This window comes from Triplophysa dalaica, chromosome 12 (assembly GCF_015846415.1).
Source record: "Triplophysa dalaica isolate WHDGS20190420 chromosome 12, ASM1584641v1, whole genome shotgun sequence".
Lineage (NCBI taxonomy): Eukaryota > Metazoa > Chordata > Actinopteri > Cypriniformes > Nemacheilidae > Triplophysa > Triplophysa dalaica.
This window is the reverse complement of record NC_079553.1, coordinates 21,722,709-21,747,812: the sequence shown is the minus strand read 5'-3', so window position 1 is coordinate 21,747,812 and position 25,104 is coordinate 21,722,709. Positions and strand designations below refer to the sequence as shown.

The 25,104-nt window shown below is 40.1% G+C and overlaps 1 protein-coding gene across 1 annotated transcript in view; it reads right to left on the bottom strand.

The window, feature by feature from the left end:
- The window catches only part of iglon5 (IgLON family member 5), a 136,965-nt gene extending 117,028 nt beyond the window's left edge, over positions 1-19,937 (bottom strand). Inside the window, exon 1 of the mRNA XM_056762274.1 lies at positions 18,955-19,937. Within this exon, the coding sequence (XP_056618252.1) occupies positions 18,955-19,015 (61 nt within the window). The 5' untranslated portion in view covers positions 19,016-19,937. The remainder of the gene's footprint in view (positions 1-18,954) is intronic.
- Positions 19,938-25,104: the final 5,167 nt, after the last annotated feature.

The window sequence follows — 25,104 nt, the reverse complement described above, 5'->3', positions numbered from 1 at the left end:
CAAACAAATCCATATCAGATGACATTTATGCTATATAAAGATGTGTTCAACAGAACAAAAATACTGATTAAGTAATTTTTCACCCACTGACAATGGTATCTATGGGGGGAAAAATCTGTCTGGTTATGAGCATTCTTCCAAATATATTTCTCTGCGTTCATCGGAACAAGCCTTTTCTACAGATTTGATTGTGTGGATGTATTTCCAATCTCAGTGATGAGCGAAGAAAACAGTGCGGTGAAATAAAGCTTTCATGTCTGTGGAAACTAACACATTAAATCTTTCCATCCGATGGAGCTCAAAAGCCACACTCCAGTTGAGATACGGTATGCATCCTTATAGTTTTACTCACAGCGTACCAGAGAAGTTATTAATCAAGAAATGACATATAGGAGAATCACAGATAATAACAGATTCATTGTTCAGAGAGTCAGAGAGAACCGCCCAGAGCAACAGATAAAGCGTCACTCTTCCGTCTGCAACTGATAGTCATTTGACTGCAAAATGTGTGCAACTCAAAATAAAAACTGCATCAATATTAAATCAAACATAACAATTGTTGTATTTGCATCTTACATCTTTCATCTCTAAGTGCTTTTACCTCTGTGTCCTAAAAAACAATTCAATGTAGAGGTGAATGCACATGTTTTGTATTTTATCCTAATAATTAATCCTTAATTTGACTGTTTTGGTATAAAGCCCTGAAGTTGCATAAGCAGTGTGTTTCTGAAGAGCAGACGCATAGTGAAATCAATACTGCTAGTATAACTATGAACACAGGATCTTGTGGCATTAAGGACTTTCACAAAGCAATCAAAAATAATTGTGCAAACTGCAAACCCGTTTTTAAAAAGAGGTCTGTTGGCCTCGATGCAAGCTCCACATCCAGTGACAGACACAAAACAGCTCTTTCTGTTCAGTAAATTTGACTGACTATAGATGTTTAAAGCAACTACACTTTGGGCTCCATTCCATGTTAATTTATCATCATTTAGATGTAAATGCGATCCACTCCTGAGGTAAATTAGATTTCACAACAAACAAGTTTGCAATGGCTCTCAATGGCTCGCTCCCAACAACCATGTTATAATTTATGTCTGCTACAGCGTTATCAAGAAATACTCCACGCTTTATTGCTCAGCATATGCGGAATGTTCACAACAGCCCTTGTTTCGCAGAGACACTTTGGATTGAATCTCTATTTTTACAGCAGGGAATGCTTGGTAATGTCATTTTGTCAATGCAAGCTAAGCGTGATGGATCTCGCTCTCCATCTCTCAGGTCTACCTGATAGAACCGACATGTATCAGTTTCACATTGCCCATGCTTGAATGAAGAGGTCTGAGGTAAACAGATCAATATCTATTGAGAGTTTTGACAGGCACAGCACTGATGAAATAGAAATGCAACAGAAACTTTGTTGCCACAAGTCACAGGCAAATCTTGGCCTGTGGAATTATCTCTGTGAATATGGAAATGGTCTGTAGGTAGTGGATCATTGACTTGTCAGCGAAATCTAGACCGCACGCATCATGACAGTTTTTCCCAACATTTGGCAGCTAATTGGCCTGTGAAGTTGCCATTATTGGTTAATGGATTTGAATGCGTGTGGCCCATGCAAAGGTCACAGGAGAGGAATGTCACCGCTAGTTATTCTGGCTTTTAGACTTCTGTGTTAGTGTAAAACCTGTCAGATGTCAAGATAATTTAATCCACATCAATGTTGTACTTTTCTTCTATTGACAGACTGATTTCATATCAGACAGGTCTATGAGTCAGACGATATTTGGAAAGTATTGATCTGCTCAGCTGATTGACAGAAGTATTAGCTCCCTCTTGTGTCCATTCAAAAATCTTTCAGCCGCTCTAAAAATGGATAATGCATTATAGATATTTTTTAAGTTTAGATAAATGAGATCAGATAACATTTTTAAACATTTGTGTATTTAATTCAGATTTTAAATGCATCACTTTCAATCGCATGATTGTGGTTGATCGTGATAGAAGAGTTTAAGAAGGTGTATTGTGGCATTGAGAAACTGTAATTGCATACATACATTTAACAATGTGCAATCCTCTATTGACAGCTGAAGACTTCTATACATTACACAGACTTCTGGAGGTTTGGGAGATATTGAGAAGATTTCCTCCATGCCTCTTAAGATATTACCTCCTTTCAATATAAGCATAGGGAATAACAAAAACGTTCCTTATCCAATAAATATGACTACAATCTTTAATACCCTTGTTTGATTATGTGAATCAGGGCTACAGTGCAAAATAACCACACATTAGATGATGTCATTGAAACCACGAATATAAACCAGAGAAAAGTTCTCCCAATAAACTGCAGCTAAAGCAAAGTATTTACAAGAGCAGTTTCATTTGGAAATTAAAGTAAAATTCATTAACCATGAATATCGCACTCATCCAAACAGGACCTAATGCAAGGGAATTCATTAAGATATTAATTAGACGCTCAAAAATTGCCCTTTTGGTTAATGATATTTAAATTGAAAATTGAGAAAATTTGCGGAAGGCGGGTAATGCAAATTTGCACGCTCGTGCAGCAAACGTTTTCCCATTTTAGAGCTCGGAGACGTCAGGAGAACTGGACTGACACCAAAGGCGGTTTGGCTGGGGATCCGGGCACTGCTAATGACTGCCTTCGTGTGCTTCCGGTCTGAGCTTCGTCTTGTCTTGTTTAGAAGGTTCTTCATCTTGCCTGTTGATAAAGAACCGGAGGAGCTGACAGAGATATAAACGCCAACACCAAATTAGTGGCACGTCTTGGGCGATAACACAGTGCCATCTCACTGCGAACTAAATTAGGGTAATACAACATCTCAATCACGGTGTGAGATCTTCTCCTTTCTCACAATTAAAGAAATGTCACGCTCACACCCTCCACAACACCTTCCTACACACCTCTCGGCTTCTTTAATAATGAAATATCACACACGGGCGAACGTGATCCAGATTAATAGGCCTAGAATTCACCAGATCACGACAACAAAAGAGATTGGAACCGTATCGAGTCTTTGAGCAGGTTTTCATGAGCTAATCCCAGTTTAAATCTGTCTTTATCATCTGAATGCAATGTTAAATGAATTAATCACCTAATTTTTATGTCATTATTTACTGATCCTCATGTCATCATATCTTATTTGTCTGTGGGCCTATAAGGTAAAAATATTTTTAATCTTATGAAACTCTTAAGTAGAGCGATGTTTGTAAAAAAAAAACCTAGTCCATATGATTAAGCCATAAAATAAGCAACAGCTTTGTAGGATTTATTGACTGAAATTTGTTTTTAAAGTCCCAGTGAAATTAAAAATGGCAATTCTTATTCTTTCATGAAATATTGCAGCGTTTATGGCAAATAGTTTATCAATGTTGGTCATTTTCTTTTTAAAATTCATGTACCCTCATAGTCAGTTAAAATCTGAAAATGCACTTCTGCCCTGAAATGACGATCCATCTCAGAAGAGGTAAATTAGACGGCTTGGGGGGAGCATCCGTTAACTCAGCCCCTTCGACTGTCAGTCGACTGCTAGTTTCATTTCGAAATGCAAGCGCTGTTTTATACATGCTATCAATTCACAGTAAAAAACGCAAGATACGCCCAATTATTTTCTGCTATGAAGTTCCTTTTCAAGCGGAAATGCGTCAAAACGATCGCAACTTCCAGGGACTTTAAAGTCGACACGAAACGGAAGAAGCGATTGTCTTTTTTTCATATCGAGACGTATACTTTAGTAGTTAAAAAAATATATACTTTACTTTAAGAAAAAATTAGGGTGGGAATTGATTTCATCCACTGACAATTGATTGGATTTGAACACCAGTTTCCAATCTGTCAGTCATTGCAGCTCGCCCTCGTGCCATTCCTAGTGACCAGACGTGAACAGCGGTTGTTACAAAATGGGGAGGGGATAAACATTTTTGCAAATGGGTTTTTAAAAAATAATGTTGATAAAACATTCACACTGCGATGGGTTGGCACTCCATCCAGGGTGTATATCCTGCCTTGATGCCCGATGACTCCTGAGATAGGCGCAGGCTACCCGTGACCCGAGGTAGTTCGGATAAGCGGTAGAAAATGGATGGATGGATGGAAACATTCACAATAAATACTTCACCACTGTGTAAAACAATAAGAATGATCTTTTTTTATTTCATGCAGACTTTAAAGGCCAGTCAACACTGCCATTTCATGGAAAATGACGCAAAGAAAAATCCTGCACTTGCTCCACGGAAAACATTTAAGAAACAACATGAGGATGGTAAATAAAGACAGAATTTTGATTTTGGGGTGAAATATTCCTTTAATATCAGCTTCTTTTAGCTTGAAAATCCCATCTGCAACTTCACAGCTTGAACCGCTATCTCTTAAGGCTTAAGCGCTAAAGCAAAAAAATACATCTAGCCTATATAAATAAATAAATAGAGAATGGACGGCAAAAATTGTGGACGATATCTTCATTGGTGGATTATCACAACAGGCCCACTCGGCTTGTTGGAATTTAACCAAGCTTGTAGCCTGAAGCAAATGCTCTATATCTTGCTGAACCACAGCAATTTACATGTTTGTAGTCCCCGCAAATAATGGTGTCGCGCTGATAAGATTCTGATCTCTCTGTAACCTCGAATTGTGACTTTCCATGCAACACACCAGCTAGATAAGGGCAGTGTTTTTATTAAAGAGCCAAAGCCACTCATTACCAGTGTAATACACACTAGCACCTGCTTATTAGTGTCCAACACGGTCTCACAGGAATTCCTGACAGTGTCTTGAACTCTAATCTATTCATTTGTGTTTACTGACACGAATTTCACTTTTTCATGTCAGTCAGAACGACTTTAAATCTAATGTATTTTAATATGCAGTATCTTTTATATATGTAAATATATATCCACGCAAGCTGATGGGAATTCATACCTATTTTACTAGGAGGCTCATTCGTGTGAATTCCTATTTCCTACGATCTTGTTGGCATGGTATGTTAGGATTTAACTTTTCTCCTGTTATGTTAGGTTTAGGGAGCCAAATACCGTTGTATTGCCACCTTCGTTTTTAGCAAAATTTGTCTTTGCAGCTGTTTAGGGTTGGGGTGCAGTAAGGTGTCGGTTGTCACATCCTAAAATATGGACGACTTCTTTTGATGTCAGGTTATAAATAAATAAACGTGAATACCCACGTATGGAAAGTCGTGCTGAGTGACATTGAAAAATGGGGATATTCCTGTCCATGAACACGAATGAATAGATTCCAAATTTCGTGTCTATGCCACGAACTGCCTTGAGATTGGATTGTAGTGTCGCGTCTGGACTGATTGACATTTTAAAACGAAGAAAATATAATGTTTCTTACCTCTGTAACAAACAATACTGATGCTGAGATATTGCAAAACTGTTTAGGGCGATGCAGCGTATACACACTGTGTATAGAAGTGGGCGGAATTAATAAAGTTTTACATCATGGTAGGATTCATTTTAATATCAAGCTCTTCAAAATTCAACGGAGATCTTTGTTAAATTTAGTTGAATACATTACAAGATACGTAAGAAAGCTACTTTATCTCAATTGATTGTTTTATTTGGAGCTGCACAGAGGCAAACTAAAAGATTATTCATAGCAAATAAATAAGAGTGGATTTAAGTGATGTTTCATAAAAAACTATAATACAGGTTGTCTTGTTTGCCCTTACAAAAATGAAGTTTGTTCATTGTATTAGCCTTGCTGAGTTCGCCTACCAAAGGTAGCTCAAAAATTCCTGTTATCAACAACTATTGGATTCAATCTTTTTGAAGAAACGTGTTTTCTTTCATTATTGTGTTTTTTTAAACCAATTAACCATAGGCCTAATTAATCTGAGCTTGAGCACCTCAGTTTTTGACTGGGCCAGTCCTTAGTGAAAGAAAATTTGTTGTTAAAAAGATTGAATTAAATTTTGGTGATAATATTGTATAACAGTATATAATTTTTGGTTTGCAATAGCTTTGCTCCCTGATCGATCCTATTTATTGCTGATCTATGCCACTTTTACACCTACAGCCAACGAAAACACACACACACACAGGCCATCTGTCGTTCTCTAAATCAGAGTTTGTTTACAAACTTTTCTGTTTAATCCATTCCTCTCTCTCTGTCTCAAGCCAGTGTCCTGTTTTTGGTTCAAGCCGAGTGATGTGGAATTGTGTTTTACCTGCGCTGGTCTTTTTCCCGTCATGCGTTTTCTCTCTCTGTAATTTTGGCCTTTCTATTTCCTTTCATAGACCCTCTTAGCTTGAGGAAGAGAGTGTGAGGGAAGCGCCTGTTGAAATATTTATTGATCTGGGTTTTTGTTTCTCGCCGTTTTATTTATTTTCTTCTGTCTCTCTTGCCCTCCTCCGGAGCGAAGCGACGAGGTTCAACGCTGCCAGCCGTCAGACACAGAGGTGGGACTCAGATCCGTTACACAAACCCCCTATTGAGCATGTTGATCTTGCTCGGGTTCCACAAAAGAGAGAGAAAGATGGTTGGTGATGCAATGAGGATGGTAGAGGCTGCTCTTTTGGAGTCTTATACTTCAAGTTCATTTGATCACATTTAGGTTCAGGCATATTTTTAGTAAGTACTAATAGTTGTTAAAAGTGTTAAAGTTGTATACTTTGAGTACACAACTACTTTGAAACCACATTTTTCTCAGAGGTACACAGACTTAAGTGTACTTTTTTATTTTTGGTTTAAAAAGGTATACTTATGGCACACTTAATAAACTACTTTTTTGTAAGGGTCTGCCAACAGATTGCATTGCAGCGGACAAAACAAACGTGTAACAGTTTGCCGTAATCTTACTAGTGTTCATCGGATGTGAACATTGAAACATATTACATCACCTAATAAATAATAATGAGCTAAGATGATGCGTAATATTATTTCTGTGTTCATTTACTTGCCCCAACACGAACTCAAAAAGGACAAAAGATATCATGAGCCACAAAAACACAGGAAGGTCAATAAATTATTATCAATCTTTTCATTTTCTGGCACCGTGTCGATTCACACTTTATAAGAATTTTTGGCACCAAACACATAATGTGTTTACAACGACTTTTGAATAACGTTGAAACAAAATGGTTCATTTGGTTTCTTTAGCAAGAGATGTAACAGATGAGGTGTGAGAACAGCGACACAAGCAGCTGCTACTGAAAGAAACGAGGTTCTGTCCTCGTACCCGCTGCTACAAAATCACCGGCATTTCACTTTCATTACAGGTCTGCTGTGCTATAATAACTCAACATTAAAAATTGCTGCCATTAACTAGAGGCTCTTTTGTGTATGTTCTGCAGAAGCAGTCTAATGGAGGCTTCTCCTGCCATGTAACACGTGAAGACACATGTGTCTGTTAGGAGACACGGGTGGCATTGGCGTCGAAGCAGCTGTCATCGATTCCCGGCCGAGCACCTTGTCTTCGATAATGAGGACAGGGAAAGTGCAAAGACCCTCATTCCTGTATGTCCCTCGGGACAGAAAGCTCACTCCAGTCTCAGCCCGTCTTCACACCAAATTTATTACATTCTCCCTTCTGAAGAAGATTTTTATGTTCATGAATGTTGTATGAATATCAACCAGTGCTGCCAATCGATTAAAAATGTAATTTTAAAACACCATTAACTGGAAAATCTATATGCATCAAAATTGGCTGATGAAAGCCCAAATGAAGATCAACAAAGACATCAGATGGGTGAGAAATTGAATAGATATTGCCTTTAAAGTCTTTATATCACTTGTTCTGTTTTCATATCATTCAATAAAATCACTGGCACAAACGTTGGTGTTTGTGAATCTGTTCAAATCTACTACACTTACTGGCTTCCATCTGTGCTGATTCTTAATTGTTGTTAAATGGACACATGCATCAGTCGTCTTTGGCTGTTGTGTCAAATCTTGCTGTTTTAAAGCGTTGGAAGAAAAAAAACTGATCTTAATCTTTCTCCTAGACATCAATGAGATGAAATAAAGAGCGAATGGAAGCTTTTGTATGAGTCTCAGATATTTCTCTTGTGAAAAGCAGTCAGAAATCTGAAAAATATTTAATGTGTAAACATGATTAAAGGTTTAAAAACGCTGTATTTTTCACCTACTGTGCATGTTTGTATCTCCTCTTAGCCCCGCCTCTCTGAAACGTGCAAGCTCAGGTGTGCGAGGTGTGCTATGATTGGCCAGTTAACCAGTGTGTATTGATTGGTGGAATACTGCAAGCATGAGACGGAAATGTAACGCCTCTTACCATATTTGGAACATCAGGTTCCAAAGCAATTGTACTGGCAGGATCACCCTCCTTACTTGTGTATACATTTGGGAGGTCTTAGTCAAATCAGACCAAGAACACCCGTAGATTTTTGGGGGTGTTGTTACACGAGGCATTTCGGATAGGTCTGGGAAAGTGTCACGGAACGTAATGAGATAGAGGAGAACCCAAATGCAGGCAGCGGTACGGGGTAACAAAATATCTTTATAAAACACAAAACAAAAACCCACAATGGGGTAAAATACAGGGGATTAACAAAGACAGCCAAAACAGGAACGAAAAACTCACGTAGGGGACCAAAAACTCTCAGGAACAGAGTGCAGGAGCAGAAACGCTGGGACACAGCGTATGGAATAAATCCTGGGTACAGCAGTTCAGACGAGCAAAGTTACAACTATGTACAAGAACAAACGAGCACAGGACAGAGAATACAAGGGCATTAAATAGGGAGACGAATAAAGGATAATTACAATAGGCAGGTGTGGGTAATAAAACACTCAAGGGAAGCTAACGAGGAGACGAGAGGGGCGGGGCCATAGACGAGACACGAGAAGGCGCATGACAGCCAAAATCTAAGCCATGCCATGTCCTTCTCACACAAAACCCTAGACTTAGTCATGACTCCGCTGCAAGAATAAGAATAAACATGACATGATAGCGGGATCATGACATAAGCCTCCCTCAAATGAACACCTCCAGGTGTTCACCAAGGGGTAACTAACAAGACAAGACAGACTGGGTAACAGACAAAAACCAACAGAACATTGAAAACATGATTAGGGGCTTACAAGAAATAATAAACGGGTTGGGGTGAGACAATAAAAATAACAAACAAGGGAGGGGGGGTGGGGGCAAACAAGAGTACCTAGGGGGAAGTCCAAAAGGGTAGGGGCTGTGTGGGGAAGTCCTAGCCCGTGGGGGCTCGCCAGAGCGCGGAGCCCCAGAGGGCTTGACAGGGGAAGTCCTTGGAGGAACTGTCCTAGTCCCCTGCTGGACTGCCGGAACGGACAATGGCTGGAGAGGCCCGGGAGTGCCGGACGGGACCGGCTGGAGAGGCCCGGGAGTGCCGGACGGGACCGGCCGGAGAGGCCCGGGAGTGCCGGACGGGACCGGCCGGAGAGGCCCGGGAGTGCCGGACGGGACCGGCCGGAGAGGCCCGGGAGTGCCGGACGGGACCGGCCGGAGAGGCCCGGGAGTGCCGGACGGGACCGGCCGGAGAGGCCCGGGAGTGCCGGACGGGACCGGCCGGAGAGGCCCGGGAGTGCCGGACGGGACCGGCCGGAGAGGCCCGGGAGTGCCGGACGGGACCGGCCGGAGAGGCCCGGGAGTGCCGGACGGGACCGGCTGGAATGGCGGCTGGGCAGCGCTCTCCGGTGGCTGGGCAGCGCTTGGTGCCGGCTGCTGGACCGGCTTGAAAGCCAGCCTCGGGAACACCGGATGCTGGGCAGTACTGAAAAGATCTCCCCTCTTGGGCTTCCTCTTCCGGGAGCGGCCCACAGGGACTGCGGTCGACAGAAGAGAGGCGGTGGGAGGCACGGCTAGCTCCGTGCAGGAGGAGTCGGACGGGGATGTGTTCGTGGACTCCGCACGAGCCGCGGCGGCTAGCCACACGGCTTCGAAGTCCAACGGCCTCATCGCTCTCATCTCTGATCGGGAGAGTGGGTCTCTGAGACCGGTGTTGAACCGCACCGCCAGCTCCTTCTCCCCGAAGACGCCTTGCCCGGCGATGTCGAGGAACCTCTCCCCAAACTCATGCACCGTCTCCCTCCCCTGGCGAAGGCTGCAGAGGCGACGGGCAACACCACAACGGCCAGGGTTCATGGCTGCTTGCTGGGTTCAGTAATGGCTCGTTTGTTCTGTCACGGAACGTAATGAGATAGAGGAGAACCCAAATGCAGGCAGCGGTACGGGGTAACAAAATATCTTTATAAAACACAAAACAAAAACCCACAATGGGGTAAAATACAGGGGATTAACAAAGACAGCCAAAACAGGAACGAAAAACTCACGTAGGGTAACAAACTGTAACAAAAACTCTCAGGAACAGAGTGCTGGAGCAGAAACGCTGGGACACAGCGTATGGAATAAATCCTGGGTACAGCAGTACAGACGAGCAAAGTTACAAGTATGTATAAGAACAAACGAGCACAGGACAGAGAATACAAGGGCATTAAATAGGGAGACGAATAAAGGATAATTACAATAGGCAGGTGTGGGTAATAAAACACTCAAGGGAAGCTAACGAGGAGACGAGAGGGGCGGGGCCATAGACGAGACACGAGAAGGCGCATGACAGCCAAAATCTAAGCCATGCCATGTCCTTCTCACACAAAACCCTAGACTTAGTCATGACTCCGCTGCAAGAATAAGAATAAACATGACATGATAGCGGGATCATGACAGGAAAGCATTCGCTTTCAGATAGTATTTATCTTTTGTTACGACACTTTAGTTTTTGTCTAATACAAGCATGGGCAATTTATAGCTCACCAAAGACACAGAATAACATGTATTCATGCCATATGACCCCTTTTAAAAGTAACTATTACAATGTCCAAAAATATTACACTTCATGCAGTGTGTGATGTTGCTGTGTGTGAATGTAAGCAGTCTGCTGGGTTGTAAGGCCGAAAGTGAACGAATAACATAGATTTGGTTTGGGCAAAAGGAGTCGACTCTGAGTCACGCAAACAAGTCGTCTGTCGTTCTAATTTTAGTTTCATATTTGCATCACTCGATGTTATCTACACCTATGTTCCATTTGCGACACTGTAAGCAATCCAATCAGATCAGAGTAGGCTGACAGAAAGGAGAGGATTAGACAGATGAATCGCGGAACGAATCATTTGAGAGTCAGTCAAGAAGTGAGGTAAAGATAACTGCCTCTTATTAAAAAATTATAAATTATGTTTATACACCTTGTATGTACGAAAAGTTGTTGTTGGACACTCCATAAACCAAAGTAGGACCTTAAAAATCACAAAATATTTACTATTTAAATGAAAAACAACTGAGAGTTCTGTGAAAGAGCAACATCTGAGCAATAACATTTGTCTCTGGGGTAGAAGACAGGTCAGAGTTGATGGTAGATTTCAGAAGCTGCTCTGCATTTACGGTGCTGGCCTACTTACAGTATGAGTGTTTCTGCACTTACATTTTCTTTCAGAAGGCCAAGCAGATACGCTTCAATAATGCACGCAGCTAGGCAACTGCACGCCGACTATGCAACACAGTGATGTACGGGGCAGTGAGCAAAGTAAGGGATACATTATCCCGCTACACAGCTACTTCCCACATGAAAAAACTGGACACGAAATGTGAGTTTGAAATATTTTATTAGCTCAATTTTACCGAATGGAGACCTTCTGCAAGGAACAGCCGTTTATTTTGGTTTTAAGGTGAGAAACGACGTTCAAATGTCACAAACAGGCAATTAATCATTTGTAAATATAATGTCATATAAAGTATTTTATTAAAAGACATATTTATATTTAATTTGTCAAAAAATGATTTGCTGCATCCAGGTTACTGTGTGTTATAAGTTTTGAGAGGTTGTTATCCTGGAATAACGATTCTGAAAATGTCGCGACAGGCCAATCAGAATCAAGCATTCCAATGAACCGTGAGATCATTTTAATAAAATAATTAACATCACTATAAGTATAAGTATTATGGTATAATGTGATTTGTAGTAAAAATATGTGTGTTTGTTAATCTACCTTAACACCTTCTCCACTGGAAATGTCAAGATTTGTCATGTTGGTGGTGCAGAATCCAGGGCTACAATCATTGCGTGCTCGCAGTCTGCATGCGGACACATATTCATGCCATGCATGACTGCGTGTGCTAAGAATATTTGCGAGGGAGGACTGTGTGCTTCTCACCCCACTTACTTCTCCTGTACCTCTTGAATAATCCCTCTTCTGCCGTGTTACATAAAACATGAAGGTTTTTTATTATTATGAGAGGGAATTTGTGTCTTCATGGACATGTGAAAAAGTTGAGCTGGGAATTGCAGAAGAGTAAAGAAGATAAAAAGAGATGATAATTGATGACAAAACCTTTTCCACAACCCTAGAAGCCTGTTTCATTGATAAATCTGAAAATTATGTTTTTATATACAGTATATAATAAAGATGTCACAAGATTTGTGGCTGTTGAGGAATTGGATAAAGCCCAGATGCCCATTTGAGACCAGCTCTGTACCTGCGGGTTTTGTCACAGTCGAAGCAGTGAGTTTGTCATCTTTCATTTATCAAACGCCGGTCACGGAAAGGTCGATGTTTCTCTGGATTTTCTTCCTGTCGAAGTGGCTAAACAGCTGCGCCACATTTGCACATGTTTTTCACCTTAGAACACACGCTTTAAAAATTCAGGCTTATTTTCAGCAGCATTGGGTTTGATTAAAAATGTTCATATTTGTGGTTAAAACAGCCTAACACGGGTTAATTTACTACCCAAGCGTTGGGTTTGTCTCTTTTTGATCCAACACTGGTTTGAAAAGCATTTTGTAGTGAGAAAATGGTCATAAAGGTCATCACTATTTTACAGTTTAATTTTATCATTACAAAAGCGTTTTTCGTATTTGCCGTTCGTTTGTATTGTCAAAGCGCCTCTCAAAATGCTTGCTACGGATGCAGAAAACACAGAAAATATCAGAGGCAGTGTGTAAATGTGATTGACACAACGTGAGGTTCACACGATCTTTGAAACATAAAATAGCTGGTTGCTTTACATCTTAACATGGATTGAAGTCAAATTATGTCAAAGTTACACTTCTGTCAACAACTGGTAAGTTTACTCTCTGTGAGAGTTTTCATTTATATTTAACAAAAAAATACTACAGCTTTATCATTATACTATAATATGTTATATTGTTGGTTAATAAACAACAATCAAAATAAAAATCTTATTTTTATAAAACATAATTATATATCTATGTTTATATTTACATTTAATTTATGTTTTTACATTTATTTATATTAGTACATATTATTGAAAATAATATATACATTTTTGTATGAAACTTTATATATTAAGTTTTATATAACAGAGACAATTGTGGATTTTTTAGCGATCATAGAAGCATGTAATTCATCAAAATGATAATGGAATGATTAAGAAGAGTTTTGGAATGGGCATATATCCAGATAGGGCAGTCTTGTGTAGTTTCTGATGTTTAAAAAACAGATTCAGGTGTTTAGATGGCAGTGGTGGAGTGGTGATGCTGTACAGGTCCAGAAAAGTATGCCAGATCATGGTATTCTGGTGCATTTCCAACACCGGAGAACTCGGAACCGGTCGGCGAGATGGGGAATCAAGGAGTGCAAACTGCATTCAGCACCATTTTTTTGGCCGTGCATGCTTACATTGTCTGATTTGCATAGTTTGTTTTTATTGAATTGGGTGATAAAACAATGCAGGCATGTTCGTGCAAATAAACACCGCCTCAGCAATCACAATATTTATAACTCCCCCCGTCGCGTGGAAAACGTTTACAAATCCGCCTCGGCTCGCCTGCTGCAGCAAAACATTTTAAGATCACCCGATCGCAAAAAAACGCCATCTGTCATTCCTGTTTCCAGCAGGTGTAATAATCACAGAACCGACCCCGGGCTCCAGGCCCAGCGACTCGTCATTAATCTAGTGAATCAGCCCACCCCGGCGCTGCCGTTACGTCAATGGCCCCGTCCCACCGGACACCAGATCGCTCTCGTGGACATCACACCGGCAACAAGACAGAAAGCAGAAAAGCACCCAGTCCGCTCCAAAAAAAACACAGAGAGCCAAAGAACGTTCACGGGCCAGGCCTGGAGAGCCACACATTGTAGTTTGGAGATTGGATTTGAAAAGAGAGCCAGTTTTGAAAGACATGGCATCTGTTTTGGCTGGCAGCGGTTGGACTTTGCTGCTCTTTTTGTGCCAGCCAACAATCTTGGTCCAGCAGGGGAAGAGGGAGATGAGCAAACATAGGCTGTGCACATTTACCGTCTGCCCCCCGTGTGTGGCATTAACGGTGACAGCACGTTATAATGAGCTGAACGAATGTGATTCACCTACAAACTGCTACCTGTCGACGCGTCTTCGGCTGACGTGATAATTTCATCGATTCTGGGGTGGTTGGGCAAATCAAATCTAAATAATTAGAGCTGTCAATCAATCACAGATTTCATTCCATCCTTTGTGTTTTCATCACATCAGTATTTGCTTCACATCAGTAAACAAGGATCATTTAATGACATTACCGTGGCACAAAAGATTAGACAGACGTATTAAAAGTCGATGCATTGCTTGTTTTATTTGTATGGGATTGAACAGAAGCCTTATATATTTTTATGCTGTAATACATCACACAGCATTAATATGACAGCCATATTAAAAATGCATTTCATTCCAAGTTTAAGACTGTAAAATTTAAGTTGACGTGTGGCGTTTAGTCATAAGACATAACATAACAACAGACATAACAACCACAAAGTCAAAGGTAATACATTGCTGTCTATTGAAAGCGATTTGTACGGCAATTGCAACAAATATATTCCAGTTTAGTTTCAAGATTATTTAATATACAGCTAATAAACTTTTCGATAAAAAAAGCTTTCCTGAGCTGAACAGCACCTTACATTTTTCTAATGTAAAACTTTGGAAGCGAATCTTTACTGTTTGTTTTTACATTACTCAAACTTACATCAGTCCACAACAGCGCCACTTGTTGAATTTCTATTACAGATTATGTTTGAGCGATCGCCAGATAGTGAGAAACTGCCTATCAAACCCTGCAAGATATAACAAATGTGCAAAGGAAAGCAATTACAAAAGAACAACTAAAAAGAAGTAAAGTACCAAAAAAGAATACTAATCCATAAGTAGTTTTGTGTTTCTTTGGTGTTTGTATGTTTATTATTCGACAGTACATTGAGTGTAATGATAGCAACAGATAGAACCCATAAAAGACGGATGCAAGAACAACAAGGTTTGATAACCTGACGCTGTTAAATCACCATCATTTCTCTGTCATTATGGGGCTGCTGTTGCTTCACATTTGATATGAAAGCAATCCGTCCTTGTGGAATGGAACTGCAATTGATGACATGTAATTTGCATCTTTGCACGCTCAAGGTTACACATATTATGGTATATTTCTCATCATCTCTCAACAGCCGCTCGCCTTCTTTACAGCTTTCTGCAATGCATCGTTTTGGTGGTAAGATCAGCCAAAAAATAATGTGTTTAATAACTTTTAAAGAGTACATAACATGAGACCATGAAAATGACTTTCATGCAGTGTGTAATGTCGCCGTGTTTGAAAGTAAGCACTCTGCCAAGTTGAAAATCTGAAGGTGAATGAATAACAAAGTTGTTGGCTTGGAAAAAAGGAAGTCGACTCTGAATCAGGTCCCTAGTCCGATTCACTAACCGCCACGGATTTACATCACTACATATAGTCCCCGCCTTCGTTTTGCTAGGACTGCCAGCGAAAACTTCACTCTTCTCCCCCAAACACTGTAGCTCGTGAGCCTCATTCACGGTAGACCAATCACAGAAGACTAGAACATCTGACCAATCACAGCAGACTAGACAAGCGGAGAGGAGGGGATTAGACAGATGAATCGTGGGACAAATCATTTGAGTGTCAATCAAGAAGTAAGGTAAGAATAACTGCCTAGTATTACGAAATAATAGTGTTTTTACATCTTCTTTGTACATAAACTTGTTGTTGGCCACTCCATAAACGTAGGACAAAAAAGTAGGACCTTAAAAATCCCTAGTTATGCATTCTTTAAAACACATTAGAACGAATATATTCAACTACAGTAGTTTTTAACATCTGCTGCTAGTACCCACGGTGGTACTCTGGATGATGATGATGCAAGCGTTTGACCCAAATGTAAAATGTGAAAAATGACCTGCAGGGAGAAGTTTAAAAAGTCAAAGAATTCAGACTGAGATGACTAAAAACAGACCAAACAAACGTCTCTGTCTCCTTTTAAAGAGATCAGACTTACGACATCTAATCATTCATGGCTTAAAATTACAATAGATGCCGGGCAGAATTTATGTCTTGATATTTTGTTATTAAAATTCTGTTGTTCACAAACCAAAGTCTATCGCAGCTGAACCAAGACCACATACAGAAACATTAGTCTCTGTGTTTCTGAAAGCAGCTCTGTTGGGTCAAGGGGAGAGGCAATGGCATGTGCCACTGATGTGTAGTTCATGTGACCTGCGCAAGGGGACAAAACCGTGGCACAGAACCAAACATCTTCCAGATACTGACGCGATGCCCAAACGCCCGCTGAAACATTACTGAATACGTCCCAGTAACAACAGACAGAACGAATGCTGAATAGATGCTGTAGCGATGATATCAGATGACCAGCAATTACAAGGTGATGTCATGCCTTGATAAAAATATGATGTGTAAGTTTCTGTTTTCGGAAAGGATCGTGTATGTAGTACAAAGGAGTGATGAACTGTGAGTGTCTTTTCACGCTTTTTGGGGTTTGAAGGTTAAAGGTGTTGAAATTGATTACTGCCGTTTCGCTAACTTCAGCAACACGCCTTCCCAGCAAAACCCTTCAACCCCCAAAAGACACACCAGCACCGTGAATGTGCAAAACGATTCACGGACAGAGAGCCTAAACATATAGTGATGATGTATACTTGCAGGTCAGAGGTAAAAAAAATATGAATGCATTTGGCAGCATTTATATATCCAATCTAAATCCCTGGGATATGATCCCACAACCTCAAAGATACAAAAATCCGAAGCAACATAGAGGAAAAGTTTGAATCTGTAAGATTTCGCATTTCTAACTTGATCCATTTATGAAACTGCAGCTGTTGACAAAGAGCGAAAGAAATTCAATGTGGCACAAATGGAAGGCCCTGCACGTCGAGTGAGTGTAAATGATTTGGTCAGTTCATATCAAATTATCAGACGCACGAATCAATTTCCCTTGTGCAGAACTGCTGAATGGTGAGAAAAAGATCATAATGAGCTTCAGACGTATTTTCCCCAGAGCAAACATCATCAACAGTGTTGAGTCTGCAGGAGAACAAACTCTCAGGGTGTCTCGCTCGCCCCTCCCGCCAACCCAAACGCACGCTGACACGTAAATTAAAAAACCCGGCTCCCTCCCACACCGCGTGTCCTTCAGCACATCCACCCTGTTTCATTTGAATTGCTAAAGAAGGCTTTATGCTCTTTCACATGATGTTCCGATCCTGTGTGACGTTATTTCATCTGTGCCATGAAAAACGTTTTTTAATTCAGATTCTCCACAAAATGCTTCTTTGGTATTGAACGGAGAGATGCAATCAGATGTAAACGCCAAAATGTTCATCTTGTGGAATCAAACATTGATCTGTGCGTGTTGTCCTTCACTATGGAAAGTCCATTATGATTATCAAGTGATTTTGAACTCTAAGAGGAGACATTCAATTAACACATTCACATTAACACACGAGCAGGTGCTTCACGGATTACATTCCCTGTCTGGTGCCAATGTAGAAAAAAACAATCCCTGCAGGGTAAGAATGATTAAACTTGTGTTCAGCGGCAAAAAAGTGGAATCAAACATCATTTCAAAGCAACTACTCCTCAATTCACATCACACTGAAAGCTATTATTTCACCCCTGATGCCCAGCCATTCTCTGGCAGATCAATAATACAACAACAGTACTCCAAATCCATATAAATCAGCCGACGCCGTGTGCCTGTCTTCATGTTTATAACATGAAGGTGAAAATGTGGAGAAAAAGAATTCCTTTATGAACAGCTAAAACCGCAGCAACAACCCGTTTTAGTCTGTGGAATATCATTATGAATTTCTCATATCAGCAATTTGTTTAGAAATGTACTCATGCATCTGTATCATGCTTTTTTGAGAAATTCCCATGCTCAAAAGTGCAAGCAGGCCTGACTGCTTTGATTTATTTATGATTTAACCAATATTCATATTTAATGTTTGCGGGGTCTTGAATATCAACTCGAACGATCAATGCCATCTGCTGGCTCTCCATAAAACAACACCCAACAACAGCAGCAGACCACTGACATTCAACAGGACGCACAGTTTTATACAATGTTATAATTACATTATTTGATTAAAATGCCTATATGCCATTAATATATAATTCATATTATTGTTTGAAATTGAGGTTGTAAATATACTATAGCTTATACAGTTTAAGGTTTACATGGTTGTAGTCTAGTCATCACGTGGTTGTTTTAATAAAATAAAACAATAAACAAAATTAGTTTTGCATATCGGACACCAAGAAATCAGAATATGTTCTGTATCGTAAAAATGGATCAATCTCTAATGTCGTGCATTGACTTGTTACACGCACACACGCACAGAGAGAGCGCGCGCGCAAGAGAGAGGAAAGCCGTCTTGATCTATTTTTTTTCCAAGTGTTGATATGCAGAACTCGTATGTTGTGGAGCACACTTGTCTCTATGATTCGAACACACATAACACACAAAACAAAACCCTTGCGTGGACACACACACACACGCGCGCGCGCGCGCGCTTGATTCATTGGCAGGTAGACCCCCGGAGCCGCATTTGTATTCAGCTCCAGGTCCGAGCAGAAGAATGAAACGAGAACGAGCGCGCATTAAGGAATGCTTTAGGAATTCCAACTTACCTTTCCACAGCAACGCCAGGAGCGCAGCGGCGAGCGCGCTTCGTACCATTGCGCAGCTCATGGTTCGAGTTTCGCCGACTGTTTATTATTTGTACGTGGCAGTTCTTGCAGCAACAGCGAGCAGGAAAACGCATACACCGTTCCTCCTTTTGCGCTATGCACGCGTCCGCAGTCCACAAATCTTCCAAGTGCGTAAAGAGTGCCTCAAGACGGGTCGGTTCTCCAGAGTGACCCTGCGCAAGGAGACCAAACACAATCTGCTGGAGTGCCAAAGGACGCGCAAACAAATGCCTGTGCAAAATAACACACAGAATTTAAGTCTGAGCGCGGAAGAATCCAGGGAAAATGCGTCGGGATGACGGGAGTGAATATAATGCAGAGGTTCTGTGGGAAGCTGACGGTCTCAGTGGTTCAGCATCACTGTGCATCGTTAAAGGCGTTTGAGAGCGTGCACCAAAGAAACCTTTGATTGACAGCTCAAGGAGAAATCCCCTTCGCCAATCGCGGGTGGGCAAGGAAGGAGGCGGGGCTTGAAGGAGGAGACTTGGCCAATGGTGAGCGCGGAGGGGGCGGAGATATCTGGAGCGCTATGATGAATATAAGGTGATTTATAGGGAGCTCAGTGTACTGCGGTACTGGAGAGAAGGTTTTCGGCACGTTAGGGCTTTACAGTTCTCTGCTGGGAGCTGATTTGCGTTGGGGACTTCCGAAGTAATGTGCACTTGATTTATTGGATCGTTCTTACTATGCACTACATTTTTCCTCTGATTTTATATGTTAGATTACATATTTCTACAAGTTATATTAGTCTCCATGGAAGTGTGAAATCAGTCATTTTGGATTGAGATGCCATTTTTACATCTACAGATTTGTCTCACGTTTCTGTCCAAAGCGCATTTAAAGTATTTTATCAGTATGTGTGTTTCCTGGGATTGAAACCCATGACCTATGCACTGGTTACGCAATCCTCTACTAGTTGAGCTAATGTGCTGCTGTGCCACCATGCTGCCCTTCAACAAATTTATGGAGGTGTGCAGTTTAAACGCCTAAACTTGACCAAATGATATTTCTATGTGATGTGCATATATGTCCAGCTTTGGATATCAATCTCTTGCCCCTTTTTTCAAATGTTTTAATAAATATGTACAAAGATTTTTGTGGACTTCTGTTCGGAGCATAAACTAAAGCAGAATGTAAGATAGATTCAGTCAACGATTGTCAAACAATGAACAAAATATAAATAACTTGATACAACTGTACTCAATGTATGCTTTCTTTCCTGCGAGCTGGTTTTTAAAGTTGCACAGTAGTTACATCCCAATCTCTTTTTTTTCCAATTTCATACCTTATTCACGTTTACTGTTTTGAACCCAGCTGCTCTCCTGTAGATGGTCTTCATCAGAACATGAGATTTGGGTAGAAAATATTGACTTTTAGTCTTGATTTGGGGAGGTTATTCACGCCATACCTCCACAAGGTCAATGACTCTGGAGTAACGCTCTCCAACCGGGTCTTGACTGTCATGTGTTGATTGACGGCTGTCCAGACTGAAGTGACGGGACGTGACAACAGCGTTTGAATATCAATATGCCAGACTAGAAACAAGGCTTCAAAGGAAAACTTCACAGGCAAATGAAGATCCTGTCATTATGTGCTCATGACATTATTCAGTCCAGAAAATACACTTGTGTCGTTTGCTGTTCTTATTTGCATGGTTTTATTCAGCGTGTAAGAAGATAAAAAGAAACTCTTGCTCTATATTCCACATTTTCTGATGTCAAACAAAATCCTTGTGCGGGGAAGAGACTGAAATTTAGGTCATATTTTCCTCCACAACAACTGTGTTTTGATTCCTAAGTAACGTTTTAAGAATCTGTCATTTGTCAGATAAATGTATATTTATAATTGACATTCCCTCATGTCTTTTCAAACCTGTATGACTTTCTTTCTTCTGCAGAACACAAAGGAAGATATTTTATTGAGAATTTTTAAAGAACCAAACAACATTGACCTCCATTGACTTCCATTGAGACATTTCTCAAAATATCTTATTTTCTGTTCCACAGAAGAAAGAGTCACATACAAGTTTTAAACCACATGAGAATGAATAGAGGATAACAGAATTCACTTTTAAAAAATCACTTTTAAGCTGTGCACATATACATCAGCAGTATGTTTCATTTAAACTCATTTTATGTGCATTGTTTGTTACAACTCTTAAATTATAAAATTGAATAAGTTGTGCACTTCAATATAAAAGTCAAATCTGATTCATGGCTGGGGGGCTCTGAGCTAACACCCAAAAACTGTGAGTTTCACCAATCCGCTCATTTGGCAATCTGACAGAGAAATCAATTGTGAAATGGTGCAGAGATCTCATGTGCTTTCCCCCGGACCTCCAATCATTTTCATCCTATTAAGTTGCATTTATCACACATTAATGGGTCACAGCTTCATTTAATATGTGAGCGAGTATGTAAAGAGTAACATGAAGCATGCATAGACACATTTCAGACTGGTTTTTATTTATAATAATTGATTGCAATCGTCATGTTCTGTTTGGTTGAGCGCCGCATGAGTTGTCACCTGCTTGCATTCTCTGTTTGCGATTGACTTGAACAGAAAACATTTTCGACAGAGAAGACACGCAGCAATTTGCATTTGAAGATTGCTGTCTGAAAGCCTGTGTCCTTCAGCCATTCAAAGTTCTCAGCATCAACATTTTCAAATACAATCCAGTCTTTAACACGACCTAAGATATTTGGTGGCCTTACTCTTAAAATATGTGACCCGCTTTGAATGATAATTGTCATTTTTCTGTTGAAATTCCCTCACCCCCAACTCCTGTAAGAGTAGAGCACATCACAACAACATTTACTGTCGGCATAGTCGTAACATGGCAAAAGTTTCCATTAGTAACTAAATGCTTGAGCAATCCCGAGCTTTCAGAGATAGGTCAACGTCATCACAACACCACACAGAATGTCCGACCGCATTCAAGAAATCTTTATTTTCCAACCTAAGAGGTCATGTGAGGAGAAATCACTTGTAGGATAATACGTCTTAGCAGAGGATATGTGACTGGGATATGAAAGCCCTCGTGAACTCTCAAGGACACAGCACCAAAAAACTGATCAATTCTAAAGGTGTGAGAGAAAAAAAGGGTTTAAAGCTGTACACTATACACTTCAGTTTGCATTTAAAGTCGGCATAAAATGGAAGAAGCAATTTTTTTTTTCTTCCGTTTCGTGATGTATATCCGAGTGAAACAAATTAGAAAGATGTTAGGCCTTCATTTCGTTCATCGAGTGCTAATTGGACCGTTAAAAATTGAGTTTTGCCAACAATGTGGAGTCAGATTTGTAATCCAGTAATTCAGTCCCGCCCTTGTGCCATTCCTCGTGACCGGAAGTGAAGAGAGGTCGTTTCGAGAGGGGGTGGAGGTTAAAGTTTTAATTAAAGATTACAAGTGCAAATTTATTTAAAGCAATCATTAAGACCGCCCAAATGTATACACAAGTAAGGTGGGCGTACCTGTCCATACAATTGCATTAGAACCTGATGTTTCAAATATGGTAAGAGGCGTTATATGTCCGTCACACGCTTGCAGTATTCCACCAATCACTATACACTGGTTAACTGGCCAATCATAGCACACTTCGCTTTTCAGAGTGATGAGCTTTGTAAAAAATCTGCGTGTTTCAGAGAGGCGGGCAAAGAGGAAATACAAACATGCACGGTATGTGGAAAGTACACGGTTTTTAACCTTAAATCGTGTATACACATTTCATTACATCTAAAACAAACGAAAATGTTTGTTTTACCCACGTCATATGACCCCTATAAACTGTGGATGGTGCACTTTACATCTACTGTATGCATTTTAGAAGGGTAACTTTTAGTATCCTCTGAAATGGAACACTAAACATGTTTTTACTAACTTTTACTAACAGTTGATGAACTTACAAAAAGATTGCTGCTATAAGTGTGCCATTAGTATACCTCTTTAAAACCGTAATAATAAACCTTGAATGTCTACTTTTTATGTACTTCTTAGTATACTGTTAAATATGATGTTAAGTGCACTTAGGGTGTGTTCACATATGCCATGTTTGGTTCGATTAAAACAAAGGGATTGCTCTGTTATCTGTGTAAGTGTGAAAGCTGCCACCCGAACCCTGGTGTACACCAAACAAGCACACCGAGACTGCTGAAAAGATGAGTCTCGGTCCACTTTCATATGAACTCTGGCACGGTTCGATTGAAATATGAACGCAACACGGATCAAAGGAAATGAACCAAATGAAAAACAGGAAGTGATAACAATATACGACCAGAAAAAATAAAGTGATTTGATAATACTTTATAAAAGCAGTGTTTATTGGATCTGTGCTTGCGCATGTAACGGAGGAATTCCTGGCACCGTTTTGACTGCTTAAGAGCAATCGCACCAGAGTTCGTTTTAATCGAACCAAACATGGCATATATGAACACGCCCTTAAACACTTGAGGTCTTTGCGAGTTACTGGCTTGATAGTGTTGTATATAATGCACCTACTAGATCTCATAAAAATGATACGTCCTTTCACCATGATCCCCTTATGTATGACATGCATGATTTAATTGTCTAAGGTCTTTAGTAAAAACAATAGAAAATCATGATCAAAGAAAAAAGGAAGACCAAGAGCAGAGCCAAAGCAGCAGCCATCAACGGATAATATCATTTCTAAAATTACACAAATGATAAGGTTGATTCGTCAACAAGAATGAATCAATAAGAGGTTAATGATGCTTGTAAAGGGGATCTTAATAACTAGTGACATTTGTTTTAACTTTGAAATGGCCACAGCCAAGGTTGAGTCTTTGTCACTGATCGAAGAGTCAGCGCTGGCTGTTGATGTGAATTATATTTTGTAGCCACGCTTACGCTTTTGCAAATATAAAAGCTCCAGACTGTTATGTAAAACTTTTGTCTCATACAGAGCAGGTTTGCTCAAACCTAGAAGCATAAAAACAACTAAACTACTAGTTTGCGTATCAAAGTGTGCTTCCATAAAGTAAAAGAAATTGCTTTATGAGCATTGAACCAGTAAAATATCCTTTCTACCTTTAAGGTTACTTGTAGTTCTAGTCGTAAGCCGTACAAACAAACAAAAAAGTTAGCAAATTACTTTCAAAAATATATTTAAGTGTCTGTTTGTTCAACACATCTTCTCTTTTTGTTTTTTGGAAAGCTGCTTTGATGCAATGCAAGTTATATATAATAAATAAATAATCAATTTCACTTGACTTTAAAGTATGTTTTTATAAATAAAAAAGTTGGCCAATTTGGTCTAAAGTAGTATCAAAATAGTATGTATACTACTTGTATGTTGATATTAGTATCACAATTTGTGTCAACATAGTTAATTACAAATGAATATGATTAAAAGTATTAGTAAATATAATTATAGTATTATAGTATTACACAATTTGAGTATGTACTATATGTATTTGGGTTTAGTTTTTTTTTCAAAGTCAAAGGCAAATAGTGTGAATAGCAAATTTAACAAATCCAGTTTAACAGCTAACATTTCATCAAAGCTGTACAATAACACCAAAACCAAAAAGAGAACATATTGAAGAAACAGAGTAATAGACTTTAACAATGACCGTACAATGAAGTTCCTTCAAAAGGTGTAGATGAACTGGATTTCCTCCGGTCCGCTCGTTGGAATTTAATTACTGATGCAATTTCCAGATAATTATCATTTGAATTATTTTCGGCCTACGTTAATGCGATGCGACCATTAAGTCTGACAGCTCTGCAGGATCAGCGGGCAACAAACCGTGACACATCCGTCCACGGGAGACGGTCTCCGGTGCAAGCATGCTCAGAAATGTTCAAAAGGTTGTGCTCCAGGGCCTAGTTTGCTGAGAGGTGTGTGTGCGCGAGAGAGTTTTTAACGGTGACACACTGAGATGGTGAGTCTTTCCAGCCTATTTAACATGGAAATGTATGGAGATGGCACTACTGCTTTTTTCTTCTGTCTGCATTCACACAAGCCTTAAGCTTTTCTCATTAATTGCCATGGCACAAACAGAAAACATTCACTAGTAATCATTGTCCCTCAGAGGGCCCCAGAGAGAGAGAGAGAGAGAGAGAGAGAG